The sequence below is a fragment of the Osmerus mordax genome, chromosome 3 (assembly GCF_038355195.1).
Source record: "Osmerus mordax isolate fOsmMor3 chromosome 3, fOsmMor3.pri, whole genome shotgun sequence".
In the NCBI taxonomy this organism is placed as follows: domain Eukaryota; kingdom Metazoa; phylum Chordata; class Actinopteri; order Osmeriformes; family Osmeridae; genus Osmerus; species Osmerus mordax.
The window spans coordinates 6054506-6072261 of record NC_090052.1 but is presented as its reverse complement, the minus strand read 5'-3'; the positions used below and the strand labels follow the sequence as shown (position 1 = coordinate 6072261).

Genomic DNA, 17756 nt, shown 5'->3' with positions numbered 1-17756 from the left:
AGGGAGACGGGAATTGCTGCCTGGGCGTTAAATGGGATGAGAGACGCTGCTTAGGCCCTCTCTCTCTGAGCAAGTTTTCCAGCCGTATGGCAAGCGCGATGAGCTGGTCCAGAGTGAGGTCATCGTCTCTGCAGGCCAGCTCAACTTTAAGGTCCTCCCTTAATCCCTGTCGGAAAACCACCAACAACTAGCCCTCGTTCCACCCGCTGCTGGCTGCGACAGTCCGAAAAGACAACGCGTACTCCGCAGCCGTCTTGTCTCCCTGCCGTAGTTTCAGCAAACGTTCGCCGGCCCCATGGCCCTCCTGAGGGTGATTAAACACTGCCCGAAACCGTTCCGTGAACAGGGCATAGTCATCTGTCTCCGGACCCTGTTGTTCCCATACTGCCGTTGCCCACTCAAGCGCTTTGCCAGTCAGTAAAGAAATGAGGAAAGCCACCCTTGCTGTCTCGGAACAAGACTGACCGGAGTCCTGTGAGAGGTATAACGCACATTGCAGGAGGAAACCTCTACATCCCTCCGGTGAGCCGCCATATCTCTCCGGTACAGCTATTCGGTGCTCCCTGTGTAAGGGTGGCGCCGGCCGTTCCTCCTCAAGAAATCCCGCGTCGGGCTGCGCTGGCGTATCGAGTTGCTGGAGCAGCGTCCCCATAGCTGTGTTCAGCTGGTTAATCTGTTCCTGCTGTTGACCTAACAGCTGTCCATGTGACCTGATAGCATGGCCCATGTCGAGATCCTCGGCTTCATCCATCCTTAGTGGTGGAGTCTTCTGTGGTAAAGCAGACAAGGAGTCAGCGTCTTTGGGACGAAAGTGCACAAGGTCTTTACTTGGAATAAACAAGGTTTAACAAAAACAAAGGTCAGGAAACAAAGGTCCGACGCCACACGGCCATAACATGAAAGAATAAGACTCCACAACGAAGTGGGAAACATCTCGGCTTATATAGCCGTCCTAATTAGTCCCAACATAAAACAGGTGCGCACTAGAACTCCGGTGACGCAGACCGGCGCAATGTCGCCGTGCGCTCCGTGACATGTCGTCTGTTTTGGCTCAAGGGATACACCCGTCTTGACCAGGGGTCTCATTTATAAACGTGGCATACGCACAAAACGGGGCTGAAAATGTGCGTACCACTTCCCACTCAAAGGTTGTGATTTATAAGAAACAAACTTGACGGGAGAATGTGCGGCCCCCCACACTTACGCACATTTTGGAGACAGTGAGAATTGGCAACACAGATGACCATACTGTAGTCAGTCTGCAGAAAGTAAATGTGGGAAGAACGATTACTCATAATATTTGTATGTTTTGTTTTCATCACACACGTTTTTTTTCACTCCATATCATCATTATCATGAAGATTAAATCCAGCAGTGTTATTTGCGCTTCTACTGAGTGATAATTGTTCCACAAACACCTTGTAAAATCCAACTCAAATCTTAACTCAAAATTCAGCGCTGTCTCAACATCACATTGTCCACTATGGGTGCAGGAGGAGATGCCTACTGCATGGAATACAGGATAACATCATATATCCTACTTATAGATAACTGCAGAACACAGTGTATAACCAAATATATTTCTTTAATAATGTGCATATATCATCATACGTCAAAAACTGGAAATACAGTTATAAACTCCGGCGCAATTGCTACTCTACGTCCTCGTTATCAGTCCAAACTTTAATACTATTCATAACAAAACGCTTTTTCTAATTGTATCTCGACTCCGGGGTATCACTGGCACAGTTGATGGCAGCAGCAATATGCTGCAACTCGCTGTTTTTATTGGTGATCCACCGCGGCCACCAAATAATGTGGTTTTCGAGCCTCCACCTCGCGTACAAGTAGGCCTAAGAGTGTCTGAGAGGATACTTTCTCGTGCGCACCAGATTTTTTCTTTTTTTCATGTCCCTTTAGGGGCTCCGTATATTTGCACTGGGTGAAATGTGCTGTACATTTTAATCTTGTAACTACATATTGTAAATATTAATATAGGTAAAACCAATAAATACCGATGGTGCAGTTTACACGAGATGCGCCGCAGCGCGTTTCAGAAGCGTCCCAGACGCGGGTCTGAGCATTTGTCTGCGCAGATTTACTGAAAGGTTCCAGACTAAAAATAGTGTAGGCCTACGTATTTGCGAATTAGATTGGCGATTACAGAGTAGGAAAATCTGACAAGCCACTGCAAATCGACAGAACCCTGGTGTAGGCATTACTTTACAAGAACGTACAGATCTTATTCGTTGACCTACATCCTATTTATCGATCTGAGGAGTCCTATTGGTCGAAAGACGTCTGTTGTGCCGACTTCCTAGGCTGTCTTTGATAAACAAACCTAAAATTAGTTAGCTAAGTAGGCTACTCCCGTAGCTAGCTCGTCCTTAAATCCATCTGCTGAGTAAAACGGCTAGAGTTAAACGTATTCTACGTCAAGTGTGAGAGAAAGAACCCGCGTGCGGACAACCAGGCATTGAAAAACTGCTGCTACAGCTGCGTGCAACCACGATTCTTTGGATCTTTGCTACGTAGGTGGATGGCCACGAACCTCAACATTATTGTTTTTTTTTGTGACAGCGAACTTATGCATCTTAGTTGACCTGCCAAATGGTTGCTTGCTGGTCATAGCTCCGATATTAAAAGGTCCTTGTATCGAAAATCTTTTCCCATAGGTAAGTGGATTTGACACCGAACGCTACAGTAATCTGCCAGCTAGCTAAACTAGCCAGCCTCGACACGTTAGCTAGTTGTTTAAGATTGATAGCTGCATATAAAGAGATAGCTAACGTTATCTAACGATATCATCAATCAGGTATGTAGTGCAGGCCTACTTGAAATGCGTTGTGAAAGGGACTATGCTGAGAAATGGTGTCACGAGCCAAATCCTTTTGCTGAATGTTGATGTGATGTACGCGCACACCATGTTTGTTTTTTTGTTGTTATTTTTACACACCATGTCTGTTGTCATCAAATAGTTGATGTTGACGACAAACATGGTCGTTGTTGATTGTTCATTTGAGTCCAATCCATTATTTAACATGTCCAGCTATGTTGCAAATGTACAAGGAGGCACACACTATACTACACAATACAATATCGTTTGCATACGATCTTTCTAGCTCATGTGGATGTTACGTAGTTTTATTTTGTGTAGACTATAAACTCCGCTTCGATCCCACTGTCTCTGAAAAGAGGCATGAAGTGCCCCAGGAATTTTCTAGTACCTGAGTTTAGACCCAATTGGGTCAGTGTACAGTCTTTTCGAACTTGCAACGTGTGCATGCTAATTTGGCCCCAGATCAAATCTCAAATGTTCGCTTCGACCTGTTTTTTAAATGTATTGTTTTGCCACTCCCAGTTAATAATAGTTTTTCTGCCAACGACTCATCTCGGCTTTACTCGCCTAAACTGTGTGCCAGATTGAAAACAAAATCGAACATCAGTTCAAAGCATTACATCTGCAATGCCTCGTTTTTTTTCATTCTCCCCACAGACATGGTGAAACTCACTAAGGCAAAGACGTTCCAGGCTTACCTAGACTCCTGTCATCGAAGGTACAGCTGCGTCCACTGTCGCGCACATCTGGCCAACCACGATGACCTCATCTCTAAAGTGAGCTGGAGTTTATTGGATAGTAGAGCCGAATCAAAAAGTGAAATCATTGACACAATTTCACTCAAGCCAACATGTTTGGATTGGGATGGCCTTTAATATCCAACTGAGATTGCCTGAGTTATCATTGCCTAGCTTTAAATGACCATGTCTGTTGTGCACCAACAGTCCCTCCATCTCTTACTTGTTTACATATATCCCTCTTCCATCAAGATATATTTTATTTTATTTTGTACACTTGGTTGTGAGGTGCACAAGCTTGTTGGTGGTCTAGTTGCTTAAATTGTCCTGTGCTAGTCTTTCCAGGGTAGCCAGGGGCGAGCTTACCTCTTCAACTCTGTGTGAGTATCTTATCTTGTATATTCCCTTTACGCTCCCTCTGCATCCATATGGCTAACATTCAAGATGGCTATCACAATACTCCTCATTGAAGCTTCAATGCAATATACACCTTATGTTCTGCCAGGGTATAAAAAAGGTAATCAAGTCCTTATCAGGGTTCTACAGTGCGAGTATTTTTAACTAAAAATAGATTTGTGCAAACAAATTATTTTACAAGCACAGTGTCCGACTAAAGATGAAAAACTACAGTAATCTATTTACCCCCCGTTTAAAAACTACAAGTCCCACATTTCACAAGCGGTATGCGCCAACACAGTAGAGTTTTATGTGATCATGCAGTTCAGTCAGAAAGAGAAAGGTGAACAACCTGTGAACAAAGCTGGAAAAAAGTATCGGTATAGGCCATTGGCGGAGCAGGGGGGTGGCTTCTAGGTCTTAAGTCCCGAATGTTTTCTCAAAAGCACCAAATCTGTTAGATTAAAATAACTTTGGGTTGTCATTTTCGGCGCGCGCAGTCTACACACCCTCATGGTCACTGTAATTTTAGTGTTATAGTTCACAACATTGCAATAATTTTTTGGGGAAATATAATTCACAATTTATGAAACAGAGCAGGCTATCTGGATATTATAATAGTTAATAGGGCTGTCCCCACTCAGTCGACTAGTTGATTTTCTGGTCGATATGCTCTTGGTCAACTAAGTTTTTGTTTTTTTGTCAAGCTGCCATATGGCAGTGTGAGATACGATTCCCGCTTGTGTCACCATTGCTGAATTAAAGAAATGTTCTACAGAAATTGTAGATTATATTATTCAAGACAATTAAAGCAACTCTACAAATATATAATTTCAAATAAAAGGTGTTACTGTTTTCCCTTTTGTTTAATCTGCGCTTTGTTTGGATTTTTTTTGCACACGGCACAAGCACAATTGGCTGCCGAACTACTAACTCTGCCATAGCCTACTTTGTCGGTTTTATTTGGCAAAATGGCAAAGAAATCTGTGGTATGGCAGCATTTCATTAAAGTACATTTACAAAGTACCGGGTGACTCGAAAAACGTTGAAAGCAAACTCTGCCAACAACGGTTTATTTTTCATAGTTCGACGTGAATATGGTGTAGCCTACCAACTGAAAAACGTAAGTTGGCCTACCTCGCTCATGCTAACGCGCTGGGTTGAAAAATGAATATGCCTATTATAAGAATCAGATCCAAATCGAATGACATTATCTTCTCCGGCCAAGACAACAAAATATTTCTCTGTTGCACCGTTCCCCACTCTGCTTCTACGTAAGTTCGCATGCTGCACATTTTCAGGCAGTGATCAGCGCGCTCGGATGATTTGCATGTTAAAGATCCTGTAAAGTGGAATTGAAAACACGTTTTAAGTTCACCACACCACAGAAGAATGTGTTATTAACTACCCATCCAAATTCGAATAAAAAAAACTGACAAGTATGTTAAATTAGGCATTGAAATCGTGAGAAAATCGGCACTCTTCTCTGCTTGAGACTGGGGGGGCGTGTCGCCTGAAGGAGCTGAAGCTCCGCTCCTCGCTGCCTACCTACGACCCAGATAATGGACGTTACGTCAAGCCGAACAAAACAGTATAGAATTATAATGTATTTGTTCAATGAGTGAAACATACAGATGCATATAAATGATCCCCTGAGCTGTAACACAGGAGTAAAATTGGACACCAGAGACAGCAGACAGTGAGCTCTCCAACTACTTGTAGCACATTAGCTACCATTTCACCAAAATACCATCATTCTACATCTAGGAGCCTAATATCAAGTTAGCGGTTTGCGCTAACTCATAGCAGATATACCTCTGGAAAAGTTATCTAGTATAATTATAACAAGCACACAGAACTGAGTTATGAACTGCTGGCGGCGGGGGATGGTCCAGGTGCGACCGGAGGAGGAACGGCCGGGAGGACGATGCTCGGTACGGCTCCGAGCTGCAAGAGAAGCTCATTTCACACGTATATAATGTACTGAGAAGCAAATCATGGAATTTGCTTTACAGGATCTTTAAACAAACAATATTTTTAATTTGTAGTACATTGGTTATAATTTATTATCTTTTACAATCAGGCATTTTGTATTATATCGGCATTCGGTAACAACAGGAATGGTGACAAAAGGCTTATTATTAGTAATAGCTTTTTTTATAGCGGCTGAATCTGGAATGTCCAGCAGCTACATTGAGTCAGATCGGGAAAATGTTTGTACCTTTATGTTTGTCTAGTTGTCAATCTCCCTTCTTACGTATGTATTTCTTTCATATTATCTCCTAAAACAGTGAGGTAAAACATTGCACAAAATGGTTTGATGAAAAACGTTTCAAATTTCGATTACTCGATTTTCAGAAGTGTTAAGTCGAGTCTTTGTCGACCAAAGAAAATCTTAGTTGGGGATAGCCATAATAGTTAATATTAAATGCCACACTGTAGGTAAGTGTAAACTGTAGCTGGTGTTTTAGTCAGAGCTAGCTTGCTAGCTAACCATTGCAAAGTTGGCTAGGTTTGAGCCATGACTCCCCCACTGAATTGCATAGTAAACAAACCAGACATTTAACAAACTTACAAATTCATGTCTGACTGCACAGAATAACAATATTAGTCCAATGTAATGTTTGTTAAATAAAGCAAACAAAACTAATGCCAAACTAAATTCTAAAGTTGGCATGGGTTAATGTGTGATTTTGGTGGTAGGTTATGTGCTGTTCCACAAAGCCATATGCCAAAACCTGTAATTTAGCAATTGCGGTAAGACGATTTAGGATGAGCGTAGAACCCTGCCTATCCTGACTAGGCCATTGTTTACATCAGTAAAACAAAAATCACATGTCTATAAAAAAATCATATTTATGGTTACATTAAAGAATGCTTGATTTATAGGGGTGGGAATTTTGGTACCTCACGATTCGATTGTTGGGGTCACAGTTCGATTAAAAATCGATTCATGATTTTTCATTTAATTTTTAATCAAATTTCGATTCAATATATACTTACATTTGACTCCAGTTTGCTGTTTAGTGTTACTTGTTTCTATTTGACTGTGATAGGCAGTTAAGCGTTCCCACTGCATCAAAACCTTGAAATGTATAATTTTTCTTGCAGTTTAGTAAACTCATTGTAAAAAAAACAATTGTGAATCAATATGAATCGCTAGAAGACTGAATCGCGATTCAAATTCGAATCGATTTTCCCCCCCACCCCTATTGATTTAGTATGTCAGTGATCTATGTGGGGTAAAGTTCACTTCTCTGACTAGATGAAACATGAGCCTATGCCTATGTTGTTTTTTCAGGGTGAACGTGGGCTGTGGCCCTGCCGAGGAGAGGCTGCTGCTCACAGGGCTCCATGCGGTGGCAGACATCTATTGCGAGAACTGCCACACCACCCTTGGCTGGAAATACGTATGCCTGACCACACATACTTTTGTACACTGTTATTGTCCATTAAGCAGCTTGCACACTGCCCCAACAAACTCCAACAAATCCCAACATTCTAAAGTTGGCAGTTGTTGGTGACTGTCTTTAGAATGTCCAGAAAACCAATGCCAGCTCCACACTGCTCAGACAGTAACACACTTTTTTCAGCGAGCTAATTACTTTTTCTGTGTGTTGTAGTATCATTTTAAGATCAACGTCATTCTGCGTTATTTATTGTGTGATAATAATATTTAACTCACAAAATACAATTATAACTATTGAAATTAACAGATTGTTTTAGACACAGAGCAATCATTCTGTCATACCCTATGACCCGATTTTCACGTTGCACGCGTAAACGTTGACGTTACCAGACGGTTGAAGGAGAAAGCGAGCTAGTGCATGATAGTTTCAAGTTAATATCAACAATGCATCGGTTTTTGCTACCTAAATGTCCACGTTTTGGAAGAACGATTAAGAAATGAGAGTGACGTAGAAGAAGAAGAAATGGCAGGGGTATCTGGTGTGGATTTTTGAGAGGAACGTTGTGGTCAAGGAGGTCAACCCTCCACTACTGAGGGTGCATGGTGCTATAGCAGCATCAATGACATTAGCATGGACGCTCAGGATGGTCCGAGAAGACCAAAGCTCCAGAAATATCCACCTTGCATGTTTGGAGTCCAACAAAGGAGTTTTTGTAAAAGCTAGTTGGAACAGTTTGCGTGGTAACAGTTAGCTGTGTAACATTAATGAATGCTGTCTGATTTGTTGCGTGCATTGATTGCAGTGTCGCTGAAGCCTAGTTTTGGTTGATTAGCAACGAAGAGTTCCTTTTTTGCTGAAGATGTTAACTTTTTTCCTTAAATTTGTTTTGGAGCCGCCAAAATTCTGAAACTCTTTAGCCTAGGACAAGCAGTCTGTCTGTGTGCTAGGTATACATAAGGTTCAATGTGATTATTGATGATTGTGAACTGAAATAATATACCTTTTTAACGCATTTCTGACTGTGTTAGTTAATGCTATCTGCTATTCATTTCACTCTGTCTGACATGGTAAGCTAGTGGTCACCTGCAGACTCTAATGCATGTATGCATTTTGTCAGTGACCGTCACAGACCGTGGAAGTAGCCTAGATAATGATGCTAATAATAATACAATCGTTTTGTTTAGCACTTTTCATGGACCCCCAAGATGCTTCAGAGAGCAAACATGTAAACAGATGATAGACATATGGTGGGGAGGTGTAGTAGAGAACCATGTGACACATAGGCTATCACCCTCATTTCATAGCACCCTCGCTAAAACGCCGAGCTCCCCAGAAAAAAATGTCTGGCACTGCCACTGCAATACACTGATACTTGTAGCCTACTAGATCAGGGAGCAGTGACCATAGTCTACTAATGAAACAACCGTGTTAACAACTAGTTAGGTTAGGTTATCTCTCCCTTGTACGTCATTTTGGATAAAAGCGTCTGCTAAATGACTAAATGTAAATAGGTTATCTTGTTAACAGATTAACATGGTAGAACTAGTTAGCTAGCTAGTCGCAATGTTTCTCATTGCGGCACTTTTGCTATCTCGGTTGGAGTATGCTGGGTTCTCTCTTCCCATCACTCCAGGAGTACATCTTCGTGTTCTTGGGTCCAGACACCAGCCTTTGTTGAGCCTAGTTGTCAAGGTAACGAGCTGTCAGAATGTTGGAGTTCATTGGAAATCGCTCTACATTGGTCAGACATTCAGCAACTTCACCCGATCCGACTGAACTCTTCCGACAGTACCCGACAATGACCAACAAACACAAACTTACATTTTACATTTACATTTATTCATTTAGCAGACACTTTTATCCAAAGCGACTTCCAAGAGAGCTTTACAAAGTGCATAGGTCACTGATCATAACAACAAGATAGCCAAAAAACATCGCGAGTAGCCAAAACATGAAGCACACATTGTGAACAACCAAAGTAAGTGCCAAAGGGAAGAACCATAAGAGCATGTAGTTAAACAAGTTACAATTAAACAACATGAACCGCTATAAGTGCAGGTGTAACTGGAAAAAGCAAGCAACAATAATAAAAACTATATATCACAGCGAGTACAAAAATTTAAATCAGTTACCACTAACCACAAGAGCAACAAGTCTCTAAGCAAGACTCCCAGAACAAGTGCGTCTTGAGCCTTTTCTTGAAGGTGGAGAGACAGTCAGTGTCTCTGATGGAGGTGGGGAGTTGATTCCACCACTTCTGGCCCACACTGACCCGACTGTTGGCGTTTGTTGTAGAATGTTGGCGTTTGTCGGGGCAGTGTGCAAGCTGCTTTAGACTGCAGATTTGACAATAATAAAGGTCACAAAAGCATTTGTAAATGTTTAACCTTATAGTATTGGCTTTTAAACACTACATGCCTTCACACACTCTCTTTCCATCCTTTTCTTTCTGTCCCTTTGCAGGAGCAGGCATTTGAGTTGAGTCAGAAATACAAGGAGGGAAAGTTCATCATTGAGCTGTCCCACATGATCAAGGACAATGGGTGGGATTGAGAGGGGAGGGGGGCGGATACTGTTTTTATGCACCCTCTGCTCTCCTCTCACCCCACAACTCCTCCCTTCTCAACCACCTCGCCTAAAGGGGTTTAACTGTAACCTTTTCACCTCACGTAAGCACCACCAGCGTGCTGCCCTGCCACTTCATACAGCTTTGCCAAGAATAGCATGTGGTGCGTGTATTTTAAATATAGCTTGTATACATACACACACATTTATAAAAACAAAAACAAATCCCCCCCACTATTATAAGAGCACCGTATAATATTCCTCTGTTAGGAATAGAGTGTACAAGAACTGTTTTTTTGTTGTGTGTGTGTGTATGACCAAGAGAGAAAGGATTAGCATGTATACACAGGCGAGGGTGAGAGACTGTGTTGTGTAGCTTTTTCCAGCAGTCTCACTAAATAGTACTCGCTTCAGCTATAGTTTGTGGGGGATTTTAGTCGATTTCTCTCAAAAGGATATGCATTAAGTGTTGTCCCCCAGGGTAAAGACAAAAACATTATTTTTTTAAACTTCTAATCAGGTACGCCTTTTTAGGTTTTAGGGGAAGATGGCAGCGTGTCTTAAGCGTTTCATCCATACAAGGAATGCAAGTTCATTTTAAATGGTGTATCAAGTGCAATATGTATGAATGTGTGTCACTTTACAATGTCAGAAATAATGTTGGTCATAATCCTCAAAATGGTTAATTAGTTAGTTGTAAACATAAAAGCCTCCAATTCAAGTCTGCAAGTATGTGAGTACCATGCATGTCTGGGTGTATTCTGTGAATGCTGCCTGAGGGTATATGTTTTACCATGTGTGAGAGTGCACATTTGTGAGCTTACTGAGTGTATGTGTATGAAAAGATTATTATACTATTATCATTAGCGTGATAGTTATAATCAATGTGTTATTGAGATTTTCTTTCTATTTTCTTTGCTTTGGAAATGAATTCTATAGCCTAACATTGAACAGAATGTACAGAAACATTTATTGGATCATGTTAGAGCATTGTGTAATATCAAGTTGATGGAAAATATCAATACTGTGTAGCAGATGATGATGACTTTATGTAAGCTTTTTTCATTAAAGTGTACTATTTTAACATGAACACGTACATTAAAGTGTGTGGTAAATGTATTCCAGATTCTACAAAAGTATTTATTTCTGGTAGAGTATGACATCAGTGTTTCCCACACATAGACTAATTTGGTGCGCCACAGACAGAATCAACACCGTCCGACACACAGTGTGTTTAGTTATTCTTTTTAAAATTTTGTTTACGCTATTTAAAACACGCAGCGTATTCGTTCAGCTGCATTTCCTTTCCCTGCTCTCCCTCCGTCTTTTGGTCACTCACACGTCTCTCACTTACAGACACACAGTCACATATGGAACGCCGATTGTGCCAAAACGTCTGAATTCTCGTTCGTGTACAGACGTCAATTTTTGACGTCTGTACACGGCCGTTTTTGACGTCTGTACACGTTTAAAATTGGGTGCTACCACTTCATTTGTTTCTGAGGGGAAACCAGATAACGATCATTGCAAGAGAGAAAACCTGTCCACACTCAACCAATCTTGATTGAATTAAGGTTAAGAAATAGGCTAATATAAATTGGCAGTGACATTATCAACAACTGTAGGCTATTTTGTAAGCTACTGAAAAAATAATTAAGTTTGTATACTATATAGGGATGCGTATTGATAAGATTTTAACGATTCTGACTCCTTATCAATTCCTGCTTATCAATTCGATTCCTTATCGATGTTCCCCTCTACAGCCAACTAGGTCTGTGCGTTCTGCACCCCCCCCCCACACACACACTCGTTCTAAACGAATTTCTCAAACTGGCTTTGACTGGCTCTGAAATGAGCGAATACCTACCACCTCTAGGCCTCTTCAGGCCTCTGTTTTCAAAACAAAATCTAGTCGGAGATAGAAACTTTCAGTTTCCTTGTGTTCAAGCTTCTATTACTCAACACCAGTAGGACTTACAGGGGTCCTAACAACAGGGGAAATAACTTCAGTGTCCCCTTTCAAAAGAGACCATTTACATGCATGTACTCCAAATGGTTCAACAACAGCTTTCAATGTACTTTGGGTATGTTGTTTAGGCGTTTTCAGGCACATTTAACAGGACTATTAAAAGGTTAAACAATTAAAATGCTAAGTTTAATAATGGATTAAAAATCGATATGCTCAGTTTAATAATGCAACACGCAACCGTTTGGTGATAACACACGCCGCCCGATAACGTGAAATGATCAATAAGATCAATACTAATGGGAGACGAATGCCGGAGCTAAAATGTATGCCAGAAGATAACTAGATCGACTACACACAATAAAGGCAAATTGCTTTACACAGTAACAAGTGGTTGTGATCACTTTTGAGCAGTTTAGTTCTACCTTAGATAGTTAGAGATGAAGCTAGCTGCGCTGTTGCATGCATCGAACACATGACGTTCCAGTAACTTCATTCCATGCTGTGTGTTCAAATGCTTCTTCATACGAAATAGACTTTTTACACGCGTTACAAGTGGCGTTGTTGTCATTTTGTCGTGTGAAATACAACCAAACTTTAGAACGCTTCTTCGTAGTTGCCATGTTTGCTGCAGTCTGTCTTCGCGCATGCATGCGCAAACTTTTATAGTTTATTCAGACAGACGTTCGCGTGTCCCATTATTAAACTGTGCATATCGATTTTTAATCCATTATTAAACTTTGCATTTCAGAATCAGAATGGGATTTATTCGCCATGAAAGTTTGCACAGACAAGGAATTTGCTTTGGCAGGAAGGTGCAAACAATAAACATATAGGGACCTAAAATTTAAATATGTGGACTATCTATACTAATTACACACACACATACTAATTTTAATTGTTTAACGGCACAGAGAATCGTTAACAGAATCATTAAGGAATTTTGCTAACGATTCCAAGGAATCGATTCACTTTTAGAACCGGTTCACGATACCCATCCCTAATACTATATCATATTCACATTTCGAAAAAGGTATACATTTAAGTTTGTTAAAATGCCCACTAGATGGCAGTGTGAGTGCACAAATAGTAAGGGCAGAGCCTCTGGTCAATGTGATGGGTATACCCAAGGATAAATTGTGGCGCAACAGCAAGCAAAATAACATTACTATAAAACAGGTTGGGAATACACAGGGTTGAAGACAGCTGGACAGTACACAGAGTAGCCGTATTCAAGAAATAAAACACGTAATACCCATGGCAATATACAAGTAATATCCAACACAGGGAATGTACAAAATACTGTTAATGTAACTGAGAGTAAATGAAAATGTACAGGGTCTGGTTTTTTCCCCCAGGATAGGGATGGGAACCTATCAGTAGTAGTGGTTCCCAACCCTGGTCCTCAGGGCATCCCTGTCCTGCATGTTTGAGATGTTTCCCTGCTCCAACACACCTGATTCAAATGAATGGTTATAAGCAGGCTTCTGCAGAGATGGATAACGACCCATTCATTTGAATCAGGTGTGTTGGAGCAGGGAAACATCTCAAACATGCAGGACAGGTCTATAGAGGATAGAGACCTGTGTTATGCTGGATACACACAAAAATATTTTTTTAATGTTTAAACCTGGAGTCCTAGTCCAAAAGTAAGAGAAAAATGCCTAGGCTTAATCCATGTCTGGGAAACTGGGCCATATCGGCTGTAAGAACAAATACATTATGTAACAAATGTGATCAGATTTAATCTCCATGCCGTTATGTTGCATTGCCTGAGCAGCACATCTCCTTGCATGCTCTGCGCTTAGAGTCATTATAGGCTTATGGTTGCATTCATCCCTGTTCCCCAGTCGAGGTGCATCATTTTCGTAAAATGAATGACACTGAATAGTTTGCCATGAAATGCTTGTCTTGTTGACTAGAAAAACTAATTGTAGGCTTATGTGTAGGCTACAGAGTCACATGTATTTATGCATAAAGTTCAACACGTTGTTTATGAAATGTCTAAAGTTGGCCAATTTAGATTATGTAGGCCTACCTTAATATTCTAACCCAAGGGGGTTAGTATATTATGCAGTGTACATAATGCACTGTATATTTAAACATCAGTTCTCTGCTTTTTTTTTTTTACTGTCGGAGGCCGAACACACCACAAAACAAGGCTACAGTAAAATATATTGACTTGACTAGGAATTAATTAGCCGACGCACTATAGAGGCTTAATTATTATTATCATTATAACATGTATATATTACATATTTCCGGTACAGCCAGAGCTCGCCTTTCTCTACCCAGAAGATGGACTGGCCAGGTTCCCAAAGGCAAACACGTGCGTGCTGGTGCTATACTTACCTGTGGGCCAGACTTATGACAACTTTAAAAGGTGTAGCTTGGAATAGGTTAGAATAGGTTCTGCAGATCAGTTTGGGGAGGGCTAAATGTAGTCATAAATTAATTTTATTTTACATAAACACTTGTTTTGTTCTGTTTAAATGTGTGGATTTCAAAGGCGTGATACTCATCTTAGAATTTGTTATGTATGTGATCTGCTGATCCGTTTGGAGGGCTGAATATTGTTTGTCCGTCCTACGTATCCTATTTTCAGTTACATAATGCAATAACATTAAACACACAATTTTATTTGGTCTGCTCATCTTTATTACATTGACGTGATTGAGACTGCTTACTCATTCCAAGGCCTATTCACAATGTGATTACAACAGTTAAATTATGTGTGTGCACTGTATTTAAGATAGGACATTGAGGACCTGATTGGTTCCCAAACTGTCTATCTCCACCCAAAGGATTTGTGTGTTTCCTGAGGTGTTCCAACTGCTCGTCACTTGGTTGAAATTGGTTTAGGGGAACCACAACTCTTTGTAGCCAGTCAAAGGCAAGTGCAGCCACCCCCTGGTCAGCCACCCCCTGGAACTGGCTGCTCCAAATATACCTTGGATACCAGTGTGATGTTGCAACTGTTGTGTCAGACAGCCTTGCACAAAAATGATATGGTGACATGTGTATCTGGCAGTCCTCAGGTCACGTTTTATACGAGGCAGGTAAACGAAGTGAAGAGCCCAAAGATGCCTTTCGTTGTTGGCAATAATGATTCCTTCATTTTCTATATAGATATGTAAACAAGGAGTGGTAGACATCCGTTTCAAGTCTTATTGTCAGGTACACAGAACACGTCAGACTGGGCACTGACATTTTTGGGACAAGACAATGCAAAGCAACCTGGCATAACATAAGTACTTAGATTACATCTATGATAAGCTAAAAGAAAAATTATAATAAATTTTAAACCTCCTAAATATACAAAATAGTATACAATATATTAGACCTCTAATACAGATAATGACCTATACTAACCTAAGACAAGTGGGGTACAGTTAGTGTAATATTGCTGATAGTGCAACCAGTAGCTGAAAATGACAGTGTGTAAAGTGACTAGTGAGAAATGCATCAATGTAAGGTGGCTAGTGAGAAATGTCCATGTAAATGTTCATTCAGAAGCCTGCTGGCCCTTGGATGGAAACTGTTGTTCAGAAAGCAGCGGGGTAGAGACTGAAAGATGGGTGGTAGCAGTCCTTTAGAATCCTGCCAGCTTTCCTGAGGCATCGTGTGTGGTAGGTGTCCTGTAGGGCTGGGAACTTCCTGTCGATGATAAACTCAACAGACCTGACCACACTACTTAAGACCTTGCGTTTCTTTTGTCACGCCTCTCCAGACATCGCCCCACAGTCTTTCAATGCATTGATTATGAGTGCTCCCTCGGGTTGATCCTCGGAAGACATCCATGAAGAGACAAATGGCGTTGTTTTCCCCTCCCTAGTCACATCTGACTCTGGATGGGACACCAAACTGGGCGACTGCTTCCGAAAGCAGGTCCATTACAATGTCACTTCTTTTGTTGTTAGAAGCCTTCAGGAAAACCACCAGTCGGCTGAACCCATCGATTCTTCCATGGATTACAATACTCCACCTAAGAGATGAAGGAAGGGAAAATAAAAGATTTCACTTGCACATCTTATTTTATAAATAACAAAAAAAATATGAACGGCTTGAATGCAGCTAAAATGATTTGTAAACATTTCTGTGCAACATGTTTGGCGTTTAACAGAAAGAAAAGTCCTAACCTCTATTGCATTCATGTGAAGCTTAAAATAATAAAAAAAGCTTATTTTAAATTCAAAACTCATAAAATCAGCTTGTCATTTGCTAGGGACACAGTTAGGGCAAATTAACGAATCACAGTAAAACAAGCCACTTACTTTATGAGCTTGTGGTTGCCATCAAGATGCCACAGCGAATTTGACCCTGCCACTCGATATGTTCTCCTCCAAAGCCTGTGGGACATACTCCGAATAGCAGCACCTTCAGATCAAGTGCATCATCTGGTCTGTGTAGCGACCTCTAAAAGAGAAATTGTATGTACTGTCTATGGAAGACAATGTATACATATTAGAACTTAGATACATTTTTTACATTCATCCCCAATAGTAACTCTGAACAAAACAATGTGTTTAAGGAACAGTGACAAGGCAGCTATGTGGTACATGCGCATGACAGTTTTTTTCTCCAAAGATATGGGATATGAAAGAGTTCTAGCTGTCACAGTATATCAATTTCTTTATGAAATGTATAGAAAGGGTAATTCTGCAGTGTTTCATGTGGTTTGTAAAGAAAAACAAAATTGTGTATGGCTCAGTGAGAAAGGGGTGACATTATTTAGATCTCTCCTGAACTAGTCCTTCAATTGACACATACCTTAACCGTTGGTTCACTGTTCTTGAGACACCCAAGATCTCCGCAATCTGTTTAGCAGAGAAATTAGGACAACAACATCTGCAACTGCTCTTGGGCGATTTGGTAAACCGGCCTTCCTCCAGTCTGTCCTCCCATTCGAGGTACGGTGAAACCAGGAGCAACTGCAGTTCAAGAGAAAAATGTTAGAGGCATCGTGTTTTGAATCTTGCTTCTTCAGATCATGTTTAAATATGACGAGTACATTACCACATTGTTGTTGCTGATCGTTGGCTTCCCGAATTAACTAGCTGAGCAAAAGCATTTCATCAACCACTTCAGATTGAAACAGTCGCCCTCTGCTCCAGCGAACGCTCGTCGCCATGATCTCCAACCTGTTAGCATGACAAAATATATTAGTGGTAGGCTAACTACAACAAAGCTTGTTAAACAACTGTTTAAGATTGCTGGCTTCAGTAACATAACCGCATTCAGTAAAGCAATATTCAAAGTCTTAAGGTCTAGTTTAGCGGCGTAAATTGCTCATTATAATACGGGTGGATGAAATCAAGCATTCTGATTGGTTGAGAGGGAGTTCCGGGGTGTGCATTATTGAGCGATAAAGTACTGTGCGCCTTTTTACATTTACCTTAAAAGGGAAGCGTTCCATATTAGTGCGCACTCAAAAAGTAACTGTACACCTGTTTACAATTAAGCTGAGGAGCGTTCCATATTGGTGCGTTATCAAAATAACGCGACCGTTATTAGTTGTCATTTCAAGCTTGACAGTAATCACATCAACAACATGTTTCATGTTAACTTCAATCTTTTGGGGGGGATGACTTTTGATCAATGGTTAGCCGAAGAGGATGATTCAGGTGGGCGTCATGCTCTTATAGACAAAAAAGAAATTGAGGTCTTTGAAATGTTGCGCAACGAAAGAAACACTGTTTGCCAAACGAAGTTAACTATCCAAATCAATATAACCAAATCTTAAGAACAGCCTTATTCTATCGAGTAACTCGTAACTATAGTATAGCCTATACCCAGTGCCTACATTTGAATGATTTAGAATATTTAGGCCTAATGTTTAAATT

The 17756-nt window shown here is 40.8% G+C and overlaps 1 protein-coding gene across 3 annotated transcripts; it reads left to right on the top strand.

Moving 5' to 3' along the window:
* The first annotated feature begins 2037 nt into the window (after window positions 1-2037).
* Window positions 2038-11051, top strand: ypel3 (yippee-like 3). Of its 3 annotated transcripts, none has more exons than XM_067230681.1 (5): window positions 2038-2531; window positions 3497-3615; window positions 3913-3956; window positions 7274-7382; window positions 9846-11051. In XM_067230681.1, the coding sequence occupies exons 2-5, from the start codon at window positions 3499-3501 to the stop codon at window positions 9933-9935; spliced, it is 360 nt and encodes a 119-aa protein (XP_067086782.1). In that variant the 5' UTR covers window positions 2038-2531; window positions 3497-3498; the 3' UTR covers window positions 9936-11051. The 3 variants fall into 3 exon arrangements, with proteins under 3 accessions (XP_067086782.1, XP_067086791.1, XP_067086773.1); XM_067230690.1 differs by having other exon boundaries at window positions 2038-2675; window positions 3922-3956; XM_067230672.1 differs by having other exon boundaries at window positions 2041-2675.
* Window positions 11052-17756: the final 6705 nt, after the last annotated feature.

Coding starts and splice junctions, on each gene's coding strand:
- ypel3 (XM_067230681.1), top strand. CDS start 3,499: ATGGTGAAACTCACTAAGGCAAAGACGTTCCAGGCTTACCTAGACTCC. Junction 3,957..7,273: donor GCTTACCTCTTCAACTCTGT/GTGAGTATCTTA, acceptor TTGTTTTTTCAG/GGTGAACGTGGGCTGTGGCC. Junction 7,383..9,845: donor CCACCCTTGGCTGGAAATAC/GTATGCCTGACC, acceptor GTCCCTTTGCAG/GAGCAGGCATTTGAGTTGAG.